Below are 25,345 nucleotides of genomic sequence, written 5' to 3'. Positions count from 1 at the left end.
ACTGCCAAACTGCACATGCACTGCAGCAGAACATTAAAGGCAGACATGATCAATTACTAAATTTTGGTTAAAAACAATGAACATAATTTGACTACAAAATTTATTATGTTACATTACATGAAATACATATGTGCTTTGTACAAAAAATTACTATGGTAATATTAATAAAATGAAATAAAAATAATGGCATTTTGTTAAATAAAAACCGAATCTATCAATATTGTACCAGCAATTCAAATAAAATTCAATTGACAGTATTCCTTCAGTAAAATGACAAAATTCACCAATATCAGAAAACATGCTGTTTTAAAAAGAACTCGTGAAGTTTTAATTACCTTAAATACATGTCTTTGCATTTAAATGTAAACTGCTTTAATTATGGATTGCCTCTGTCTCATTGAGCATGGTTAATTTGATTTACAATGTACATATTATAGAAGTTTTTTTTTCAATAAAACTTATGGAGATGTTATAAAAAATACACAGAGCATATAAACATATATGAATAATCTATAAAAACTGTAAATAAATTCATTAAAATCACAACTTTACACAAAACATTATGTGTATAAGCAGTTGTTACATGTAGAATATGAAGAAACAACAACCATTAATGTTAAAATTAGATGATAACATTAAAAGCAAATATGGCAAGGTTATAAAAGTAACCATTTTGTAGAGAAAAAAATGATATGTATTTCATGTCAAGGAAAATACTGAATTATCTCCCTTCAACAACGTAATATATTGAAATGTTCTTGCCTTTTGAAAAATACACCCGATATGCATATATGTATAATGAATCAAAATCAAAAGATATGTCAGTTTTCATCCACTTGAAAAAACAAGTTTATAGGATGTGTGAACAAAATTGTTCTTGGAATGTTCTGAATCATTTTGTAAAAGAATTTTTTTTGTAAAAGATGTCATAGCATTATAAGAATCACTTTCATAGAAGCGTACATTAAAAGTTCATACATTTATATCTTATATGTGGACAACAATTGACAACCAATGAAGTCTAAAATATCTGATATGTCTTAAGTCAATAAACATAAGTTAAAACTATAAAAGTTCACAAATTCACATATGCAAAATACTCACTGTATGCATCACACTCCCAACAAAATAAAATCTTCTTCACAAAATATTATGTAAAAAATATTGCATTCATTAAAATAAACATTTACAATAACGGATCTCCTTCCAAGGAATCAACATTTTACACAAATGGATTTTCTCATTTATACAGGTATTCAGTTTTCTGGATGTTCAGTTCTCATCGGAAGCTGCTTTTGTCATATGAATGATCCATAATTCCCCTTCCGTTGCTGTGCAAATCTATCTCCTCCATATCTACAGCATTGCGGTAGTCAGTCAGCTCCTTGGAAATCTTGATTCTTGTGTAGTTACTTGACAGAATGGTCATGTAGAAAATCTGGAATATAACATACAGAAGATAAGGCACGTTCCAAACATAATTTTATTACATCATATTGAAATTCATGTTTTGAATTTTGCTGCCTTAGATTTATATGATTTCCACAAAAGCAATGATGCTGACTAATACAGCGATACTTAATCTATTTTGGATCTAAATCCATAATCAACTTGGCCTCTTGGCAAATGAACAGTGGAGTTCATACTGTACAGTTCCAATGTACAACTGTACACTATATTATATATGCATATAGTAAAACTTTTAAAGTACATCACAATCATGCATATTTTATTTCAAACCATAGCAAAGCCATTTACCAGTATCAGTAGTAATAAAGTAGCTATAAAATGAACTTAATTTGTCTAAACACTTAAATCAAGATACACTATCATCCTCTGTGTCAACATTGCAATGCCAATTTCAAATTGTGTTGCCAATAAATGAATTAAAAATAAAATTTCTCTAGTGAGCTTGCAATTTCTGGAAAAAAAATTCTGTCTTGAGGACCGCATTTAGACACTCAGTCAGTAAAACGCTTGACTGTAATAAAGAACATTATGGCAAACATCGCTATAATCCAGACATTACATCCAATGATGATTCATATTTCAAAGTTCATACTGATGATTGACGATGGTAGACATTCATACATGTACTTACCATACCAATGATGATACAAGCTGCCCCTGCTAGGGCTGTACAGAAAAGTGGGCCTGCTTCAGCAAACTGAAAGTATAATATACAACAGCACTGTGGTCACAACTGAACTGTCAACTAAACTTTACTTTGTGTCTTACATTGTGTAGACATAAATTATCATACCTATTACATGTACTATGGAGTAAAGAACTGTACATTATTATTGATCTCATTGAAACAAAAGTTAATATTGATTGATGAAATAAAATCAAATAAAATCAAGTATATTGTAAACCTCTTCTTTCCTGAATCTGATACTTTCCCGAATCTGATACTTAACAGCGTAGCGCAATGGGTTAGAGGGTTAACTACGAATCTGTAAGTCATGAGTTCGAATTCTGCTGGGGCTTTAAAATTTTTTAGCTTTCCCAAAAAGAACAGGGGCGTACAAGGCGTTCGATCTCCCTCACTCGGAGCAATGAAGATAAAAGAATTTCAATTTAAGTTAGAACATTAATTTTTGACTTGTATTGCATTGTTTTCATTATAAATTTCACAAAGGAAGTCAATATTGTGATTCATTCTATTAACATGACAGATATATGTTTCAAAATTAAGCTGCACGCAGTTTTTTGCCTAAATCTTGGACAATTCACAATTCTTAATTGCAAAATTAGGTATGAATGGGTCCTGACTCCATCCTAAAAGTACTTTTATTTAATGAATAAGTTTATATTGATTTTTATTAATGGTTTATTAAAATGGAGTCTAGACCCTGAATGAGTCAAATTTGTGATCTTCACCATAACGTTTTAATTTATTAAATATTTTCAAACAGTTTAATTTATTCACACGTACTCTAATGTGTCAACGTAGCTCACTATGATAAGCGGAGGCTCGTAGTCCATCCTTCTCCATGGAGAGGGTGTTTGAATCGTATAGACGGCGTTTTATTTTTAATTCAATTGCTTTTAAGTAAAACATGTTTTGCTTTTTTATTTGATTATTATGAAAAAATATCTAATACCATTTATATAATGACAACAATTATGAAATGTTCATAATCTGTACACACAGTGTCGGATAAAAATAGCGCTAGCACAGGTGTGATATCATGCTGTAATGCTTAGAATGCATCGAATAAAACAAAGGAGATAAGTAGCAAGTGCATGTATTATTGTATATTATGAATTTGTCAGAGAATGCAGTTCTATGTTATACATGTACTGATGCACAGTTTCAAATATAAAGATTTTTTATATGTTCATATGCCATTTCAAAATTCTGGGTACGGGGGATTTGTCGGGCCTTGTACGCTCTTGTCCTTTGAAAACATTTATTTCGGTCAAATACTGTAAAATTTGAAAAGTGTGAAAGTGTTTTAATCTACTTTTATCCACATTAATATCAAGAGGTGTCACATACCATCTTAAGACACAGACTTTTTAAAAACACTATTAAGTACACATACATTATCACAAAGGAGCCTCAGTTCTGTTGGGTTACAGAGCTCATCTTTCCCTGGAGGGGCCACACCCAGCAGTGGGTATGTGGAATTTCTGTAGATACCTACAAAACCATTTATGTTTTATAATTACTAAGACGGAAGTAGCTGATTTTAAGAACTGCACAAGATAAACATGTGTTAAATATTTTTTTTTCAATTATATCTTACTCCAATACTGATTCCAAAAGATTTAACATCAGGTTCCTTGACATTTTTTTTCAAGAAATGAAATGTGTGTTGCACATCAGAAAAATATTACATGTACATATAGTTAATATCGAAAGAATTTATATCAAATTTCTTCTTTACACATACAAGTTTAAAAAAGAAATGTGTTTCTGATAAATTGTAAATACAAAGTTCAGTACATTTTTTTTTAACTTAATAAACTTTCCTCTAAAACAACTTACCATAGTGACTGAGTTTGAAGCAGTATTTGACGGTCTTAAAGTTGTTGCCGTACACTTCAGTGTTACAGATAGAACCCAACATAACATACAAAAAGACAGGAATGGTGGCCACACCAAGAATCACCAGCCACACTAGGTTCAACAGGAAGGACATGGCCATAAACTGAAAGGAAGCAGTCATTGAAAGAATTATATAATCATTGATCTTAATTCTTTTAGTAACATGGTACTGTAGATTCCTTATTCAATGCTATTACATACACGTGTACTAAATTCCAAGAGTCCATCGTTTTGGTTCAAATTCTGAGAATAAGATAAAATCACAAGCATCAAACTTTTATTAAAATTTCATAGAGTTCACAACTATCAAATAATAAAACAAGATTTTAAATCTATGAAAGATGTCGATATGCTTCTTGCAATTTTAGTGGATATTAATTACTTGCATTTACGGTACCAAGACACTACGTCACAAGATAACAATTTAAATGCTTTGTTAAATTGATTGTTTCAATCAATTCAGCTAAATGTCATCATACGTGTAGCTAAGTTGTTAAAATATCACAGATCACAAGTTAAAATCCACAAGGGGCTATTAATTATATTTTAATACTGAATTTAATTGTTGAAAATCATAATCTTTTATCCAAAATTACATACTTTTTTAAGTATTTTGCTAGTATCACACTGATCCCCTAAACTTAATTTACCAAGCTGAATTTCGATCACACCTATAATTACATCGTCATCAACATGCAGGTACCCCCCCCCCCCCCCCCCCCAATTAAATTTTAGAGACAGCAGCTATTTGGTATTTAATTAATCATTTATTAACTAATGTTTAAAAGATTTCAACATTGTTGACAGACCTAAGCTAAAAACTACAACAAAACACGATTTTTATGAAAATTTTCATCAGGGTCTACTTGGTTTAGAGCTTTTGGCTTAAAAAGTAATTCGTCAACATATCATTTATTTTATCATATCTTTTTTTCTAGGATTTCATTCTATAGAATACCATTAATTTTTGAGTTCATAAAATAGTTAAAAATGACCAAAATAAACACATGCATAACACTTCTTTTACTCTGATGTGTCAGGTCCACAAAGCATAAAAATTTAAAACAATTTGATGTGATAAAGTTTAAACAGATGTTTATATTCAATTTCATACATCCAGTTCTAATTAACCCAAAATTAACATTTACTTTTATAAAAAATGGACGATATCATCATTCTCAATAAAATTTGCAAGGGGGTACACATTTCTGAGAGGTGATTACAAAAAAACCCCACTAGCACATAACTTTTCTTTTGTATATGTATTGTAACTATTGTTAGAATGCACATCTATAATTCAAAACAAGGCTTTCCATAATTGAGAACAGTTAGTGTCGAGTATATGACTACATTAACTATAACTTAAACTCTAACTTACAAATCCTGCAGACACTCTTCCTCCCATGATACATCTCTTCCCAGAATAAACATTCTGTCTGGTTGCTCCAGTTGCAAGGAAACCAAAAACCAACAGAACAATGGAGAAGAGAGCCATCACTACACCAATCACAATGAAGACAATCTGCACAACTGAAAGCCTACAAAACATCAAATTCTACTGTAATACATGAATATCATGGTGTGCAAATACAAATACAAAACTTCATGAACATGGATGATTTCAATTTAAATATCTACTTTACAAAAGGGATTAGTACTATAATTTTACATGAATATAGTGTACAAATTACAAATAGATTATAGATAAACTCCATGAATAATTGAATATTGATTGTTGAGATTTTATTACCGGTAATATGTAAATGGTGTGACCATTGGTCCAAACACAGAATTATCAATATAATGCAATTTTGTTGTTAATTGTCAAAAAATTTCTTATATTTTATCAAATTTTCTCTTTCATTCTTCAAAATGAAATTTTCGTACTGACCACGATACAGAAAACTGAAACAGTCCCTCCATGACATTTATGATGATAATCTGCAGGGCCCTATAAAGAGTTCCACAGAACACCCCGACACCAACAAACACAATGATAGTGGCCATCAAAGAGGCAAATGGACAATTCCCAAGTTTGTCAAGAGCTCCTGAAATGTAAAAACAGGAATCAAACTAAAATAAGTAAGGTTAAAAAATTTCATACAGTTTGAGATTATAACATGCACTGTCTTACTTTTCTACATAATTACAAATCATGCTGTACTGACAAGAGTTTTGTTATATATATTTTATTATTATTTTTTTTTTTAAACATGGTGCATGCTACATTGCAATTGTCAGTAAGCCCAATATACTTGGACTGTCAAACCACTTATTTCCATTAATACAATTCTTATTTTTCTCCATCCCATTTAGCTCTTTTGTTTCATTTTAAATTCCTGTTTAGCGTGTTTTAAAAGCTGGCTACAGCAACCTAAAAAGTTGGTTTTTGAAACTAAACTGTTTTTCAGCATTGCAAATCCTAAACACTGGTCAGTCAGGGGCTTGAAATTTCAACAATGAAGTCAACAATATTCACATGCATTAATAAATTCACAGCATGGCAAACAGGAAAGTGATGTGTTGCAATACATGATCTTTATTGACCGATTTGACATGTTGGGACCATCTATATATATTATAATAGATTTTTTCCGCAATATCTATACTTAACTTTCCTATACTATGTACACTACACCATTTAACGAGGCCGGGTCTAATTTGTTCTGCCCTAGATTTTTGGATGAAACTTTTTACATGAATTTCTACTGATATAATTATTATTTTAAGATTAAAAAATAAGACATTTACCACACCGTTTGTTTAGGGGGTCATCTCAAAGTGTGTTAATCTTTAACATAGGACCCTATGGGATTTTGCTTGAAATGTATCAATTTTGCATATTTTTTACATTTTTTCAAAACTTCTGCCCTAGGGATTTCTTTTTCTGTTCTACATATTAAAGTTATTGCTAAAAGGCATCTAATGGTCAAATAAAAAAAACCTTTTACCTCCTGGTTTGTTCCAGGGGTCTTATCAAAGTTGATTTTTGTATGCCCAATTTCCCAGATTCGTCAGATAATGGCTATTTTTTATTTGACAAAAGCGGAAAAGGTGATCTAAATAGTATTATTAAAACATTCAGACATATTTAAGTAATAAAAAAATATATAACATCACATATTAAGGGTCATTGATATAAAATACATGGTTACTGTCTGAAATATATGAATTTAGCTATATTTAGGCGGGTTAAGAAAACGTGACAGAAGGCTAGGCCTTTCGACCCGAGCCCAAATAAAGCTTATACTTCGAGATATTTATGTTTATTCCACAATATAACATTATTTTTACGCATCAAACGAGATATTTTCAACAATTTTCGCTGAATATCTGCAGTTGAAACTATCACGCCATGGCGTCAACCTAGCAAAAAGATGACGTCACAATACAAACGAAACGCTGCGCGAAAGCGTGCGTACTCGTTCTGTACTCGGCCTCGTTAAGTGCACTTGATATACAAGTCAATACAAAATGTTTACACCGGTGTACACCGGGGTAAGATTAAGTGCGCCCAAAATTTCAAACTTGTGTACACTGTCAGGTACAGAGACACATGAAATTCCTGACTAAATTTGCCATAAATGAGTTCAAATAAAACAATTATCATTTATCATTAAAAAATAAAGAGGTTCATAAAAGTTAATGTTGATTAAACAGTCACAATGAAAAATGGTATTTTAGGTATTTTGTTACAATGTATTTTCTGATTGAACCTTTTTGATGTTATGTACATACTACAACCTGCTGTGACCTGCACAAAAATTAAGTACGTTATTTTCAAAACTAACTCCTCCTCTAAAGTCACATAATAATTTACCCATCTTGAGCTGATTTGTGGTATAAATCAGGTAAACTTCAAATTATTTCTTCTCTTTCATTTCGAAAAAATGACTCATAGGTGTCGCTTTTGGGAGTGGTAAGTAATCAATAACTTGTACGTTGTTCCTTTGCTACATTGGAAAAAAAAAGATAAGTCGTACGGTGATTATTACCTGGTTATACAGATTGTTGCAAGTAGAGGTAGAGCTAGCAATACAGTACAGTTTTCTTGTAGGGCAAATCTGTAAAACCAGACTAATATGATAATCATCCTCCCTAGTTTAAACTTTAAATAATAAAAGTCAATACTTCAAATTCTGTATAAAATATGTTTCTTCTTGTTTCTATACTACATGTACATGTGGCTGTATATGTATCTCTGTTCTGAAACAGGGTAACAAGGTTTACGAGGGTAACAGACGCATGTTTCTACAGGCACGTAGCATCGTTTTTGAAAGTGGGGGGGCCAGACCCATCCAAAAAATCTTGACAAGCAAAAAAAGGGAAATTTAAAGTTTTACAAAAATCTTCAAAATCCTAATCCGGGGGGGGGGGGGGGGGGGGGGGGGGGGGGGGGGGGGGAGACTCAACTGTGCTAAAAAAAAAAATTTCCCTACCAAAATTTTTTTTCCCTCCAAATCATGAAATTCCTAATCCGTGGGGGGGGGGGGGGGTTGGGGGGGGGGGGGGGGGGGGGGGGGGGGGGGGGGGGTACTTGGGGGGGGACAATTTGACTACTCATTTCTAATTTTCATACCAATTTTTTAGTAACTTCCAAAAAAGTGGGGGGGGCCAACTCCATGATAATTCATTTTTTTATATGTAAATTTTAAAAAATTTGTTGCTGCGAGAAAAAGTGGGGGGGCCAGGCCCCCCTGGCCCCCCCTGGCCCCCCCTGGCCCCCCCCTGATGCTACGTGCCTGTTCTATGCATGTACCTCTCTTTTTTGGAACAGGGTAACGAGGGTAACAGACCCGGGTTGCAGAATTGCCCTAATGGGAGGCTGTACTGGATTTGAGACATATCTACTTGTATGCGTAATTCATACTGGATGTCTTCCCTTTAATTACATCTATCTCCAATCATGTAATATATATATAATTATATATTTATATGATAATATTTAACATATATAATACCTAAACTTTGAAGTCATTATTTTACCGAAAATGAGGTAACAATTATTATCTCTGTACTTACGGCAACCCATTCATTGCCGGTTGACCTAATTATAAAACTAAAATCATGGCATGTGAATAAATTCAGTTGAAGGTAAAGAAGATGAGGAAAACCTTTGATATCCGGTAGAACATGATGTCGTTGTGTACACACATGCAATAGAATCAAGCTGATCGAACGTACCTCAGCTGCATCTAAAAAGTAATTTAGGTAATTATACAGTAATGTACATACACATATAAGTACTATATCAGTCAAGGGCCTTGTTCATATGTACTTTGGGACAATAATGGGAAAAAGTCATTGAACCTGACCCTGATCTATTAAGGCTATTTATACATAGATAGGACAGGTCGAGGCATTGGTTTGCATACATATTGATTTATAAAAAAAAAGAAAAGCACGAATAGTAATCGTATTTTTTTTTCTGTCTTGAAAATAGACTGCAACTTGGCACGAAACAAACGGATCATTCAAAACAGAAGACATGGTCCGTCAAAACAAATACAATACATATCGTATTACATGTAAGAAAAATTCATTAAAAAAAAATATTTACATATTTCAATGATATATACATAAAAACTATTGCATTTTCCATAAACAAAGACAGGCAATTATTAGATTATAAAACCAAATATTTACATCCACTTAATATGATTATATCTTTTTTCTTACGGAAATTGATTGTAATCCATATATATCTATAAAAACTGACAAAAACTTAATCTACACGATTCAGTTTTAAACTGTTTATTGAATGGCGGAAACTTTCAGCATCCCCAAAAAAAAAAAATAATGGAATGCACGAAATAATCATCAAGATGCGTAGCTGTAACAATGTAGCCTTTTCCGATTTTATTTTTTACATCTGATGCCCCCCCCCCCCCCAAAAAAAAAAAAGGGAGAGGGCCACATTATTGCATAAGACGACTTGACTATTTCTTCCATCTAACGTACTGATGTAAATGAACAATAATTTAGTAAGTTTTACTTACTCTACACTTACGATCAATGTATTAATTTCTTAAAAGAAAGATGTAATTTATATAAGCAATAAAAGCTTTCTTTGATGATTCATGTGGGTTATGAAGGGGGCGATCATTGCAAGATTTTTTTTCGTCTGAAAATCCAATGCATACATACATTGTATCCATTTAAAACCTGCGCGTTTTATACATTGTAAGGAAGATTCGATACCTAGAGTAAAGAATATACTAATCAAAACACAATTCATTAATTAACGCCTTTTTAACGGCACGTGCACATAATGACTTACTGGTAAAACGTTCGTCATTTGAGGGGATATGAATTTAGATGTTGCACGTTAAGAAAAAAAAGTCCAAGTAGTAAATCGATATACATCATATACAGTTGGCTTTGTTTATAAATATCGTCATATGTATGAAATTAATTAAATAAATGTCAGCACTATTTTCTTAGGCGTACGTAGAATGCAATAAAAGAATGAAAGAAGGTTTCACGTCATCAATTACGAAAAAATTAAGCCTACGGACGGCTGACAAGTTTGAATGCTGCGTAAGTTATTATCTTAATGTTTATAATTCATTAATAATTTATTCCCGTAGTTGTCCATTGATCGTACTTTACATTGAATGAAGCGTTCACTTACATGTACATTATTCAAATCTGTTAAAACTGATTACGCTTCGAATTTAATATTATTATAGGCCAAGGCCTACTTCTAATTTACAAATAACATTTTGAGAAAAAAGGATCCGCGCATGACATGCTGGTATATATGATATCACGCAGTCAACATTCACGTCATTTCACAAATACGTGTACACCCTCATTGTATGTCTTCGCGGCAGGATATTTTCCAATAAACTCTGACACTTTTACCCTTGGCGTTGACTGTTGACCCCCTGTGATGTGAGGTTTTTTTGCCTAAATACATGTATATACAAACTGGTTTTTTTTCCATTTCCAACACTGGACTTTGTCCTCAGATGACTTGAAATCAGCAAAACAATGAATGGAGACCCGGGGTCCCTCTTTTAAAGAGTATATATAGAAATGGACGCCATCATTTTCAAAAGACACGGAATATATGCTGGTCATTTGATACCCCGCAGCTGGAAAGGTTCATCAATTATCCCTAAAAAGAGAGAAAAATTCGGTTACACTACATGTTTAATGTACATGTAAGTACATGTACAAAATACAGGTAATCGACAAACCTTATAACGGCAATATCCGTACGATCTTTGTTCTTCTTGGCAATAATTAGTCACATTTGAAAGTATTTGTTCTGTGCACAAGATATAAATTATATTATATATATTGAGACTTGCTTATATATAATCACTTACTACGCACTCTCTCCATAGATATTTGAGATATACTGCCGCCAAGTTCACAATTGAATAACAAAAGACTTGCTGTCATAGATATTAAACGAGAAAGGGTTTTTATCTATAATCTTAATACATATAATGGCTTATAAAGTTTACTAATGAACTGCGACCGTTATGTTGACATGTTTCAATAACATGCTTACGTTTACACTATTACTGTTATACATGTATATGTCCCTGATAAAATTCATGATTCAATCGGAAATTTTGACATCTCGATCTGTATAATGAAATGTTGATGTCAAGACCTCTTGTAATTATTTGGTTCAAAATAAAACAAAATAACCCGATAACGATACAAAACCGTTTGACTTTGTAATTCAGTTCATGCATGTTAATACAGTTCGACCCATATATACTGTATATAGTGGAGTATAGAGAGTTCAATGCTCCCTTTCTGATTCTCACTTGATAGCAGTGATCCAGCCACTTTGTGATGGGAATTAGCCTACCTACGCACAGTCGAACATCATCTTAGAGAATCGGTAAATAACCCATTCTCTCGTTGGAATGCTGCGTTGTTTTGTTTTGATATCAGACAGAGTAATCACCCCTTATCCCCAGTTTTGCTACTCTAAGCAAACAAACTGCGCAGTCTTTTGTCGGTTTGTCAAAATCTGTGTAACATATCAGTCCAAAAAATCAAATGCATTTCTTTTCACTTTTATTTTACATGTATATAACTTCCTAGTAAGCGAGGCATGAATGCTGTAAGACTCACTATAACATATAATAAACAGTTTACCAAGCAGGGTTAACTGTGTCATATTTTTGGGTCATCAGACGTGCGATTAGTGACGAAGACGAGATCTACATATATAACCGGTTTGATGCGGTTTAGAAGTATGTTGGTACTCTATATAAATTATCTCCATAGAAGTACTTATTTCAGATCACTTATTCTTTCACCACTGACGCTACAAGACACAGTAAAGGTAAGAGTTATTGACACGTGTGAAGGTCACATAATATCTGTCAAGTTAAAGTACTGTTGAGCCAGTTCTAATGGGAAACCCAACAGAAGCAACGTATCAGCGCGTGTTACTAAGTAATTTTACTTGGTCATATTACAAAAAAAAAATTATTGTAATTTGTGATATGAAAAATTCGGTTTGAAAGGTTTTCGTGAAGTAAATTTTCAACTTAAACTGACGGTACTGTAATTGAGAGATTAATTCTATGGATACTTCATGATTATGGAATCAACTGATATTCGCCCCGATTTTTTCCTTGCTTTATATATTAGTTCTTTTCATGAACGGGAAAACATACTACCGTCCGAAATCTATGAAAAATCGTTTGGTTTAGTTTTAATCAATTATTTTTTCAGACATTCATTGATTGTCGGAATCTTGCAAACTGAAATAAATTGTAATATTTTATAAAAGAAGAGAACAGTAGAACATAGATATATATGTAAAAAACTTCGACTATATTTTTAGATAAAATGTGCATGGGAATACACAATCCAGGCGTACGGCATTTCACCGGTGAACCATTTCACCGATTAGACCGAGAGTAAAGGCATACTAGTAGTACATTTCCTCAAATGACACCATGCTTGTATTAGGTTAACGTTGAGGTTATTACAAATTATTTGTATATGATGAAGAATGCCTTATGATATATATTACTTATGACAATAAGAATGATTATTACACACTGTGCGTGTATAAACTACCTGCCAGCCTAAACCAGTCATTCGTTTCGCGTGCGCGTGTGTTGCACATAGTACCATGCAGCTTCTGTTTACGACTCATCATTACAAAATGTTTGAATAATGCACTAAGGGAAAAGATCTATTTGTTCATACCAATTGCGCGGAGTACCAATAACTAGTTAGATTGTAGCAATTTACGTGAGCGGATCGGATATCAATTATATGACATACAGGTACAAAGGCGCTCCGACCCCTGGACGACTTTTTCTAAGTTCATGTTCATTTCTTCATTAGAACCAATTCAACAAGACCTTTGACTTTCGGTTGGACGTAGCATTATATTTTTGGCGTTAAAACAAGTTAAAAATGACGCGGTATCAAGTGAAATATGCACCGATTGCGTAGTTTTAGCTCAAAAGCCAGACAAATCTTTTCGATTTCAAACAGCCATGGGTGAGTGGCCAGCAATGAAATAGACAGGCCTACGTCAAATTGCTGTTTGACACAACTAACCAAAGTCCAAGGTCTTATTAACATGGTTCTATTTGTCCAGCAGTGCATGATCTCTGTCATGTAGTTCTAGAAACTGATTGGTGTTATTATCAGAAAGAATCCAAGAAAATATCTCTCATCGCAAAATTTCGAGGCATTGCATTCACGGCCATTGCTCCAGGCCAATTTTTTTTTTATCGAACAGCCATGTTTTCATGAGACTCGATTTTGGTTCGAGAAATCAACAATTTTTAGGTTTGATAGAAAGCGCTTAGTAACCTACTTCAAGTTGGCCTTTTCTCGCATACAATGTACAAGGAGAAAGTAACGTTATGCTCTATAATCATGCAGAAGTAGGACATTCACGATTTGACGTCTATATATAAGTTCCGGACAATCATATATTCATATGTAAGAATAAATTTATACTTACACTGTATTTTTATTTATTTTTAAATTCAGAATTGGGGTCAAGAATAAAGGATTTTGTTGGATTGGTAGAAGTTTTCCTGATGAGGTTCTTAAGAGGGCTGGATGATTGTAGCCAATTGTAGACCATATAAATCTCCTTAAGAAGAAGAGTTCGGTATAAAGACATAGGATTTTTTTTTTTAATTCTAAAGATAAAATATATGGATTTTTTCTTTATGAACACAAATTACTGGTAATTTTAAAAATCATTTAAATGTGGGGTAGATTTGATGAGTAATTTGTTGACTGGCAGACTGAGAGGCTGTACATAAAGTTTAGTAAAATTAACTAACTAAAGAATTTTAAAGGTCAACAAATTAACCATCACATCTACCTAAAATTTTAAGATATGATTTGTTTAGCTATGAACTATTTTTAGATAAAGAAAAAAATCATATATTTTACCTTCAAATTTCGGTATTTTCCTATATTTTTATAAAGAGCTCTTTTTCTAAAGGAGATCAATACAGTTGTCATGTTGTAAATTTTGAATTTACCGGATGGCAGTAAATACAAAATTTACAGCATGACACAGTTAAAAAATGGTCACGACCACCGAACTCACTTAAAAGATTATGCACGATCTACATCTGAATTAAAAACTCGTAAAAACCACTAAACTCGTTGATGTTTCACTCTTTCCTTACACTTGCTCTCGTGTCCTTGATTTTTATCTACATACTTATATAAGGACATGCAAACTCTTCAGTTACTGGATTATTATGACACATGGCGATGCATTTTGCCATTAACCTTTTAAATTATTCATGATTCAACAATCACTAAGCACAGACACTTGAAATAAAAATTTATTTTTTAAAGTTCAGCTACCAACATTTTTAAATCACCCAATTCAGTCCTCGACTCAAATCCTTAAAGAAACAGTGCATGAATTTGAGGTCAAAACTTAGACTTGAGGCTGGGTATTGACTTGAGGAAAGTTGGTGACAGTGGTGAATTTTATTACACCCCCCCCCCCCTCCCCCAAAAAATGATTTTTTTCTGTGATTTTTTAAAATTTAAAATCCTTTCTCTCTCATCTCTTCATAAATATAGCGAAAGTCTCCGGAAGAAAACGACTCTTAGGCAATTTTTATTAAACATGTTCTATTAAACAATAAACATGTACATTGTATCGCATATGCATATACGGGATAGAAGAGAAGAAGGTACAGTTTCTTTGAATATTTGCCTTAAAATTCAAAAGTTGTTTAAATCTCATGAAAATACACCTGTACCATCTTGAACATGTGTGTATATAAAGAACTAAGTTATACACTTTTATCTTGTTTCAATAAATAGTTATGACTTAAACATTTTGGCATATTTCTAAGATTTGATAAAAAATGACGAAAAATGGCACATTTTCTCATAGTTTTTTGAAGAGGAAAATGTGTGCGCAGCCGTCGCCCACGACGAAATTAATATATTTCATGTGATATCACATGATAAAGTCATAATGTGAGTTTCATCGTGGGCGACAGCTGCGGACATATTTTTCTATTCAAAAAACCACAAAGGAATTGGTGTCTTCTGCTCAGTTTTATGAAAATTACGGGAAAATGCACTGTTTGTGACGTCACAATTAAACTTGTGGAAGTCAAATCGGGTAACTATAAATAGATTCTTAACTTATGGGTATTCTTGTGTAAATAAACGTTACATTTCAATTTCTTGTGATATCTTTAAAAATCACTCGAAAACAAGGCAAAATATGATTGAAACTGTACCTACATGTAGTTCTTAGCAAAATGAATAGAAATCTCTGAGTCGTACTTTTCTAGGATTTTCTCTTTGAGACATACATATGAAATGATTAGAGAAAGGAAATCTAAAAAAAATCACTGTTTAATTTTAGAGGAGATTCAGAATGTAATATACATTACGTATAGCGACTCTACAGTATAACATACAAAAAAAATTTCATTCGTTCAAGTAAGTATTCATGTTTGGTTGCAGCAAAGTAGAGGAACTGCGCAAATGGTTTTTCAATGCTTTGTAGTCTTTCCCTACAATTATATCTAAATGCATGTTTTTTGTAATTGTCTATGACAGAGCGTGTCATTTTTAAAGAAATAAATGGGAATTTGCAGTAGGTGAAAAAATGCACAGTCTTACGCTAAAATTCTTGCATATATATATCTAATGTGACAGATGGTATAATGGCTTAAACATGATAATTTATCAGGATACAATTATATCAGAAAGTAAAATTTAAAAGGGAGCTGACTGTGGTCGTCGAGGTGGTCGGACGTGTTTTGAGTAGCTCCCGGGTCGGAGCTAGTTTACCTTTCCTGTCGGCTGTGGAGTTTTATTTTCCATATCTACATTCCTCTTAAGTGAGTATTATTGATTTGGCTGGTGCTAACATTGATATTTAAGTGTAATGGGGCAACATAAACACAAAAAAAGGAAAAGAAAAAGTAAAACTTCCGACAGTAGTGAGAATGGCGAGAATGGCGGCAGTGAGCAATGTTCACAGGTGCCCGATCAGGAAAGCCATGACTCGTCTATGTTAAGCAGCATCATCAGTGTGGCCAGCAACGTTCTTTACGGGACACCGATACTTACTAAACCAAATGTAGCCAATAAAACGGATCACCTGGGACCCACCACCTCGACACCAAAGACTCAAGCGGCTACAAAACCTAGTGGGGATATTATTTCTCAGTTAAATGAACAGAATGATAAACTCGATAAGATTATGCAAAAGTTAGTTAAATTAGACCAAATCGATCATATTGAAGAAAAACTGGAAAAAGTGAATGCGACTGTTGCAAAGTTCAATAACAGGATCAGTGATGTTGAAAGAAAGCTAACGGAAAACTCGGCGGCGGTGAGTGCAATCTCAGCGAGAGTTGAAAAGCTAGAAGAACAGGGGGTGAACACCGATCACGAGAGAGACCTGAAGAGACACGAGAAAACAATAGAGTCGCTATGTAAAAGTCTAGACAGTATGAGACGGGATTATAGAGCTCTCGAAGCATCGATTACCGATTTACAGTGTCGTTCAATGAAGATGAACCTCATTTTTACTGGCATCGGAGGGGAGACCAAGGATGAGGATACGGAAGATAAGCTTCGCGCCTTTCTGTATTATGAGCTAGGCATCGACGAGCATATTCAATTCGGAAACGTCCACCGGTTTGGCAGATACGTCCGCGGTCAAGATAGACCGATTGTTGCCCGATTTCTCTACCAAAAAGACTTAATCGCTGTCAGGAGTAGGTCGCACAGGTTGCGCAATACGGGCTACGGAATCCGAGAACAGTATCCCACCTCTATTGAGAGGCGTCGGAGGGAGCTATACCCCGCGATGCGGTACCATAGGAGCCGTGGCGACAATGTGAAGATGGTTCGAGATACGCTTTACGTCAACGGTCAGCGTTACGACCCCGAGACAGAGCCTACAGAGGATCCAACGTATTTTGGAAGTCACGTTGTGCCTGCGCCACCGATCGGTAATATGGACAAGGGTACACCTGAAGATCAACCCATGGAAGGCGAGGACCAGTTAATCGCGCAAGGTAGTACTGACGCGCCGACACCCACCCAGAGCTAGGGGGACGCTGAGGATAGACCACCGCTCCGAATCGTGTCATGGAACGTGAACAGAGGTCTGGAAAAGAAGTTAGGTGAACATGAGTTTTGTAAACTTCTTTCTTCGTATGACATTGTATTTTTATCAGAGTGTTGGGTAAACAGTGAGTCTACTTTAGACCTGTCTCATCTTACTCAAGGTTATGCGTCCTTTATGTACCCACGTACCAGAGGCAAAGGGGGTGGAATGGTAATTCTGGTAAGAGACGAACTACTACCTCACTTTTCAGTTTGTAAATATGTTGGTGACAGTATGGTATGGGTAAAATTGTCAGGTATATATAAAAATGACGTTTATATTTGTTTTGTTTACATTGCACATGAAAACAGTGTATTCTATACTACTTATGATATTGACCTTTTTGACACTCTATTATGCGATATTGCGAAGTACAGTGATATGGGTGTTATCATATTAGCTGGAGATTTTAATAGTCGTGTGGGTGAATCAAAAGATTATGTTGAATATGATATTTTGGCTAACAATTTGTTAAATAACATGCCTGCATTTTTGTCATATGATAAGGATTATACTTGTTCACGTAGATCGGAAGACAAACATGTCAATAATTTTGGTCGTAAATTACTCGAATTATGTCGAGCCTCTGGTCTTAGAATATGTAATGGCAGGGTTTCCGGGGACACGCGGGGCAAATATACATTTTTTAACCATTTAGGTTCGAGTGTCATAGATTATGTTTTAGTTGGTAAGGATGATTTTGATGCCATCGAGAGTTTTACTGTTAAAGATTTTAATGAATGGTCAGACCACGCTCCAGTTGAAGTGTGTATTCATAATGTTAAAAACTACCAACGCTATGACAATCATAACATTTTCTGTAGTAATGTAACGGCAGGCAGTGTGTACAGATGGAATGAGGAAGCTTTTGAGTCCATAAAATCTATCTTACACAGTAAAGTGTCTGATTTTTACAGTCTTTTTGAAAAAATGGACTGTGGGATCCTTAGTATAGATCAGGTTGTAAATAATTTCACTAGTATATTAAACAGTGTTTTTATGCCTTTTTGTAGTGTATCCAACTTTTTAGGTGGATCGTCTATTGACATTAAGTCTTCCAGTAGTAATAAGCCATGGTTCGATGACAAATGTAAAGAACTCCGTAAAGTTTATAAAAGCTCCTTACGTATTTTTAATTGGGAAAGGTCTGTTCAAAATCGTATCACTTTATGTGAAAACAAACGTGTCTACAAAAAGCATGTACTTAGAACTAGAAATAGGTTTGTCAGACACGAAGGTAATAAACTCAACTATTTAAGAAAGCACAACCCAAAACAGTTTTACAAGATTTTCAAGAAAAGAAAAACAATTAAAAGCTCTTTAGATTTAGATGCTTTTTATCAATATTTTAAGAGTGTTTGTAATGTAGATGAAAATATTGTAGACATTGAAAGTCCATTTTTTGAGCAGAGGAGTACTGATACTGTTTTTAGTGAATTAGATGAAGCCATAGATGAGGAGGAATTACTTTCAGTATTAAAAAAATTAAAATGTGGTAAAGCTGCCGGAACAGATCACCTGTTAAATGAATATTTTGTTAAATTTAAAGAGTTTTTTTTACCAGTTTTAGTTAGACTTTTTAATAAAATTTTGGATGCAGGTACTTTCCCAAGGAGCTGGTCTATAGGTGTAATAATTCCACTTCTTAAAAAAGGTAACACCAATGATGTTAACAATTACAGGGGAATAACTCTTGTTAGTAATCTGGCAAAAATATTTACCACAGTGTTGAACTATAGATTACTTCGCTGGTCTGACGACAATAGTATCATAAGCGATGCGCAGTTTGGGTTTAAGCCAGGTCATAGTACCACAGATGCTATTTTTGCACTTACTAGTTTAGTATCTTTATATTTGAAAAAGAAAAAGAAATTATATTGTTGTTTTGTTGATTACAGAAAAGCGTTTGATAGTGTGAATAGAAACAAGTTATTATACAAACTTGCTACAAATGGAGTCACGGGAAAGTTGTTAAGTATTATTAAGCATATTTATTGTGAGTTAAAATCATGTGTCAGATATAAGTCTGAACTGTCAAATTATTTTTCGTCAACAACTGGACTTATGCAAGGAGAGGCTTTGTCGCCTTTTCTTTTTTCATTATATATTAATGATTTTGAAATGGATCTTATCCGAAGTTGTTGTGAACCTGTTGACTTCAGAGACCTTTCGCTTTTTCTTTTAATGTATGCTGATGATACTGTGTTAATAGCTAATTCAAGGGAGAGTCTACAGGGTATGTTGAATCAATTGTATCAATTTAGTAATGATTGGAATATTGGTGTGAACACAGATAAAACTAAAATAGTTGTTTTTCGACATGCGGGTAGAATGTGTAAAAATGATTTTTGGACCTATGACCAAAAGCATGTTGAGGTTGTTAATTGTTTCAATTATTTAGGAATCAATTTGAATTTTAATGGGAATTTTAATGTTACACAGAAAACAATTGCAATGCAGGGTAGGAAATGTATGTTTGGTATTCTAAAACTATGTAATGAAACTTATTTAAATATTGAGACTAAATTAAGCATTTTTGACACCTATGTATCTAGCGTTCTTAACTATGGCTCCGAGATATGGGGTTTTCACTCTGGTGATGAAATAGAACGAGTTCACACAAATTTTTGTAAAAGAATTTTGAAAGTTAAAAAATGTACGTCAAACTTTATGGTTTATTCAGAGTTAGGTCGTCTACCTATGAGTATTATACGTAAATTGCGTATCATTAAGTATTGGTTGAAATTGATTAAAACAGAAAATTGTATATTACGCAATGTATATGAGGAAATGGTCTCACAGTTGATACCAAATACATGGTGTTTTAATGTCAGAGAATTATTAGTATCTCTGGGTATGCATGAGGTCTGGCTTTCACAAAATGTGGCTAACACTAATGTTTTCTTAAAAATTGTAAAGCAGAGATTGTCTGATTTTTTTATTCAGGAAAGAGACGCATTTTTTGAGTCATCCTCTAAATGTTTATTGTACAAGTATCTGCCTGACACTTTTTCGTTACAATTTTATTTGAGTAAAAATATTCCGGAAAACCTTGTTGTCCTTTTAACAAAATATAGACTGTCATCGCATATGCTTTTGGTAGAGCAAGGCCGATATAATGGAACTGTCAGATCGATGCGTATCTGTAAATATTGTAATTTAGGTGAAGTCGAGGATGAATTCCATTTCATACTTATCTGTCCATTTTATAAAAGTCTACGGGTATTGTATTTAAAAAAATATTACTGGTCTCGTCCTTCAATGTTTAAGTTAGTTCAACTCCTTGCCATTCATAATCGCAAACAATTGTGCCATCTCGCAATGTTTCTGCGTGAGGCAGGTAAAAAACGGGATGTCGGATAACTAGTACATCCAACTGATGTATTATTACTATCACTATTATTATTAATATTACTATTATTATCATTATTATCATTATTATAATCATTTGATTTATTGATTTATAGGGTCTCTCCTCCTATGAATGTACATGTATGAATAATATTTTTTTTGAATATTGTTTAACGTCAATAGCGAACTGTTTGATTTTGATTGGATAGAGTGTAGCATTATATATTTATAATTATGTACATATGTTTCAACAGCTTATAATTCATTTGAATTTAGCCAATAAACAATACAATACAAAAGCATGAGAAATTGCAGAATTAAATTGATAAAGACGACACAAAGATGGAATGTTCATGTTAAATATCTTATTATGGATTTTTAAGCAGCTGCTTTATTAATTCTGCACGACACCATAAAGATTATATTCTTATCAGGTTTTTCCCACCAATTAGGCACAAAGTCTACGAATGAAATTATGCAAAAATAGTCTATACAAAACAAAATTTATTGAAAGGCAACAAGAATTACGCCATTTGAACAATTCTTTTTATCTGTTTTAAAGTTGAAAGAAGAAGACGATGCATATAAATTTGGAGTGAATCCGTGTAATCAATCAGACTGATTTCATTTGCTTTACATTTCCAAATGGCATTTCCGTAAACAAATCCAAAAACATTAAATATTTTCATCTTTAAGGACACACGAGACGTTCCTCAATTTTATATAATTTTCCTTGATATTTTATTCCTTATTTATTAACATTTAAACCTGCATGTTACTTCCCAAAAATTCTGGGTACATTACCAGGCTCTTTCCAAAGCTAGAATATTTCGAAGTTTTCTTAAAATCGTATGCAAAATGAATAAAGCCATACTATAAATTTTCAATTCAACACTTTTTATCAAAATTAAAAAAGAATCATAGAACATAAAAATATAATTATAAAATTACTAAGTGGAAATCTTCACATTGTGGAAATAGGAAAAAATTGAAGATAGGTCGCGTCTTACCTTAAAAAGAGACTACTTCTGTGGGTGTTATTTGGTGAAAGTTAATGGGTTTTTAGGACAAGCAGTCTGACTGAGAAGTTTGATGTGATGTTCAAGACAAAAAATCGCATTGATAAAATCGCTTGAAGTGAAATCCCGCAGAAATATTCTAGGAATTTCCAAGTAATATATATATATATAACGCTGTGAACCGTGCGTTGATTTTTTCAAGTATTATAGAGAAGTATATATAGATTAAAAGATGATATGCATATATGTTTATATGAACAAAAAAAATGGGCTTATTATCACGGACGCATTTGTAGATGTTTTAATATTAAAACGAATACGTAAATTAAAGTAAATTAAAGTAAGTATATTAATTGTTTAATCGTCCGTTGTCAAAAGGGAATAAATTTCACGTGAAACTTTAACACTAAGATCTTGTGATTTTTTAAAGAACTATATATGATAAGAGTTAAATTTGGCCCCCATGATTTGCCATTTTTGTAAGTGTTTTGGGTACAATAAAATGTAAACTAATTTTTTAGAAGAGTTGATATAAAATATATTTTTCATCTATATACTTGATTTATTTGCACTCACTGGCAGTATATGACGTCAGAAGTGACGCCATTTGTATATTTCAATCAAAATCAGCCAAAAATTGACATTTTTCTGATCTATTTACGATTGGGAAATATAGAGCGCATGCTTGAACAAGGAACATTCTTTTGTCACTTATTAGTCTTGGCTAGATACATCTCTGATTAAAATATTTTATTTGTTCAAGAATGCGCTCTATGTTTTCGGAAGGAAAAACTGCTTGAAAACAAGCTGTTTTACGCTAAAAATGCATAAATGGCAGGAAAAGGTTGTCTTTACAATGTCATATTTCTAAATTGTGGGCACTTGAACCAAAATGTATATTATAAAAACACATCACATACATATCTGTACTAAGAAAACAAAGAATGATAGTAAAATGATGATGTTCATTTTAGGGGGCCATTTTAGGCCCTTATCATATATAGTCCTTTAAATTTAAATTTATTTTTCCACAAAAACAATCTAATTAAAATTAAAATAAGACTTTTAAATCCGCTCCTCCACGAAACACTACTATACAAGCATTGCAATCGTACGTGAGCGGATCTAAGTATCTAATTTAAATTAGATTGCCACCAAAAGTAAGGCCTAGATAAATGTATATTGAATTTATTTTAGACATGTAAGAAAAAACTAGTTCAAACCAGAATCCTTTATAAGCTGAGAAAACTCGTCAGATCCAGTTTTGATGTACTAACTCGAGAGGACGGTGACTATATGACTGGTGCATTTCTAAACTTATTTATTCAAAGTCTAGTGTTGGACATTACTTAGCGCTAATTGTAACATTTACATGTACACACTCACGTGCCAAAAGTATGTCGATTTTTTTTCTTTTTGTCCTATATATATATATTTCATTGAAAACAAGACTTTCGTTTAAAATTGTTGGGTTCATTTTGCTCAGATTTTGAAGAAATTTACATTGATTTAAGTAGATTCAGTTTGCACTTTTTGACAAACATTGAGACAGCTTTATGTCAACTCATTTGTAAAATTTGATATTTCAAACACAACACAAAGATATTCTTTAAGAACTCTACTATACATCAAATGCATATGCGAACCGAAAAATCTTCCTTTGGATTGTGAATATCAAATCTCATAACTTGGGGTTGGAAAATATTTAGATATGATGCAAAAAAGCTAGAGAAATACTGAATTTATCAATCCAAGTCTTTTAAAAATCGGCCCATGGGTTACTTTTTAACAATTCTTTAAAGATGTTGATTTTCAAGGAAATATATAGTGAAAAGAAACAAAATTGACATACTTTTGGCACCGAATTGTCAAGGGTACACATAACCTACCCAAGTTTTTTTTTTATTCTGATAATGAAACAAATGTTTGAGAGAGAGAGAGAGAGAGAGAGAGAGAGAGAGCGAGAGCGAGAGAGAGAGGGCCTCTGGTACTATAAAGTGATTGTCAGTTGCTTTAATGGAATATTAGTATTCATTGTCATCATAGGGGAACTAAGCCGAAGGTTGTACATAAATACAAGCGTAAACAAACGAGGACGTACGTACCGCAATGTGAGGAATATTATTCCTGGATTAATGGGTCACCCAGTGGCAACAACCTATCATTAAAAAATTCAAAAAAATTTACTCCTTATTTTTAATTAGATTTTAATTTTAACACTGTGAATCTTATTGACCTAGCTGCTAAGTAATAAATTTATTCATGCGCATAAGAATGTGCACGTGCAGAGTCCGAGCCATGAAAATTCATCGCAACATTTCTGATTCAGTAGATAAATGTAGAGATAACAGTCTTAATAAAAGTATAATAATCAATTCTTTCCATTCATATATTTTCGAAAGCGGTATCTAGATAAACATGTCTTTTACATGATAACAATCAACTCCGGCGCAGTCTTCCTCAACTTTTGCACAACCCTGTACATATGACGTAGAGGAAAATTTTCCGTAGCTTTGCAGCATAAAGGCAGTTCGTGACCGACTTTTCAGTCGTATGTTTCCTTTATAAATAAAATAATTCACAATTTTTGTAAGGTTTTTATATATTGGAGATACGTTTATGCATATCTACCATAAAAGGTAGGATATATTTCACATACTTTCGTATCAGAGTGCGCTAGAGCTAAAGGTGTGATTGTTTTTCTACGAATCTTCATATGAAAGCTCTGAGAACAGGAAGATAATGGTAAGATACCACGTGTGTACAGCGTTTCTGGATGTTGAGGAAAAGTTCTTAAGTGTTTCATTCTGTTTTGTGGTATTTTACAATTATTCGAACAATATGTCATTATTTGAGTTGGTATATTATATTTCAATCTAGCAGAAGAACAATTTTTGATTTTTATAGGCATCGACATGTCGCCCAGCATGCACTGCGTAGGTGACATAATTAACGTTTTTGGGGACTGTGTTAAATGGTACTTGATTATCACTGCAACTTTTTAGTGAAAATATTTCAAAATAATTTGTAAATTAGAATTGGGCTTTGGCCTAACGTTATAATAATATTGAATTTGGAGCGTTATCAGTTTAGCAGATTTGAATAATGTAACTGAACGCTACATTCATTGTAAAGTACGATCAATGGACAACTACGGGAATAAATTATTAATGAATTATAAACATTAAAATAATAACTTACGCAACATTTAAACTTGTCAGCCGTCCGTAGGCCTATTTTTTTTCGTAATTGATGACGTGAGACCTTCTTTCATTCTTTTATGCATTCTACGTG

At 33.1% G+C, this 25,345-nt stretch overlaps 2 protein-coding genes across 9 annotated transcripts in view; one reads left to right on the top strand and one right to left on the bottom strand.

The window, feature by feature from the left end:
• Positions 1 to 83: 83 nt before the first annotated feature.
• LOC105338919 (neuronal membrane glycoprotein M6-a) lies at positions 84 to 25,345 on the bottom strand. Of its 4 annotated transcripts, XM_066075654.1 has the most exons (10): positions 24,157 to 24,171; positions 10,992 to 11,180; positions 9,172 to 9,252; positions 7,878 to 8,010; positions 5,949 to 6,105; positions 5,436 to 5,595; positions 3,998 to 4,160; positions 3,552 to 3,649; positions 2,102 to 2,167; positions 84 to 1,438 (listed from the first exon to the last, which is right to left on the bottom strand). In XM_066075654.1, exons 4-10 carry the CDS (start codon positions 7,879 to 7,881, stop codon positions 1,280 to 1,282), a joined length of 807 nt encoding a protein of 268 aa, XP_065931726.1. In that variant the 5' UTR covers positions 7,882 to 8,010; positions 9,172 to 9,252; positions 10,992 to 11,180; positions 24,157 to 24,171; the 3' UTR covers positions 84 to 1,279. The 4 variants fall into 4 exon arrangements, with proteins under 4 accessions (XP_065931726.1, XP_065931725.1, XP_034302063.2 ...); XM_066075653.1 differs by lacking the exons at positions 7,878 to 8,010; positions 24,157 to 24,171 and adding an exon at positions 25,253 to 25,345 and having other exon boundaries at positions 10,988 to 11,180; XM_034446172.2 differs by lacking the exons at positions 7,878 to 8,010; positions 24,157 to 24,171 and adding an exon at positions 25,253 to 25,340.
• Positions 12,270 to 25,345, top strand: part of LOC105333539 (sodium- and chloride-dependent GABA transporter 1) — a 30,488-nt gene continuing 17,412 nt past the window's right edge. Inside the window, exon 1 of one of the 5 annotated variants that reach the window (XM_034446168.2) lies at positions 12,270 to 12,374. In XM_034446168.2, the coding sequence (XP_034302059.2) occupies positions 12,270 to 12,374 (105 nt within the window). Of the gene's footprint in view, positions 12,375 to 15,523; positions 15,672 to 24,536; positions 24,797 to 25,345 lie in introns of those variants that run through there. The other 4 variants (XM_034446169.2, XM_011436566.4, XM_011436567.4 and 1 more) reach the window with 4 other exon arrangements.

The sequence above is a fragment of the Magallana gigas genome, chromosome 2 (genome assembly GCF_963853765.1).
Source record: "Magallana gigas chromosome 2, xbMagGiga1.1, whole genome shotgun sequence".
Taxonomy (NCBI): domain Eukaryota; kingdom Metazoa; phylum Mollusca; class Bivalvia; order Ostreida; family Ostreidae; genus Magallana; species Magallana gigas.
Note: the sequence above shows the minus strand (reverse complement) of the source record. Positions and strands in the feature narration are given on the sequence as shown.

Bases quoted from the DNA above. Each gene is read 5' to 3' on its own strand.
- LOC105338919 (XM_066075653.1), bottom strand. The intron at 4,161-5,435 runs GTAAGTTAGAGT...GCTTCCTTTCAG, and splicing joins GAAGAGTGTCTGCAGGATTT to TTTATGGCCATGTCCTTCCT. The intron at 3,650-3,997 runs GTAAGTTGTTTT...ATGGTTTTGTAG, and splicing joins CTTCAAACTCAGTCACTATG to GTATCTACAGAAATTCCACA.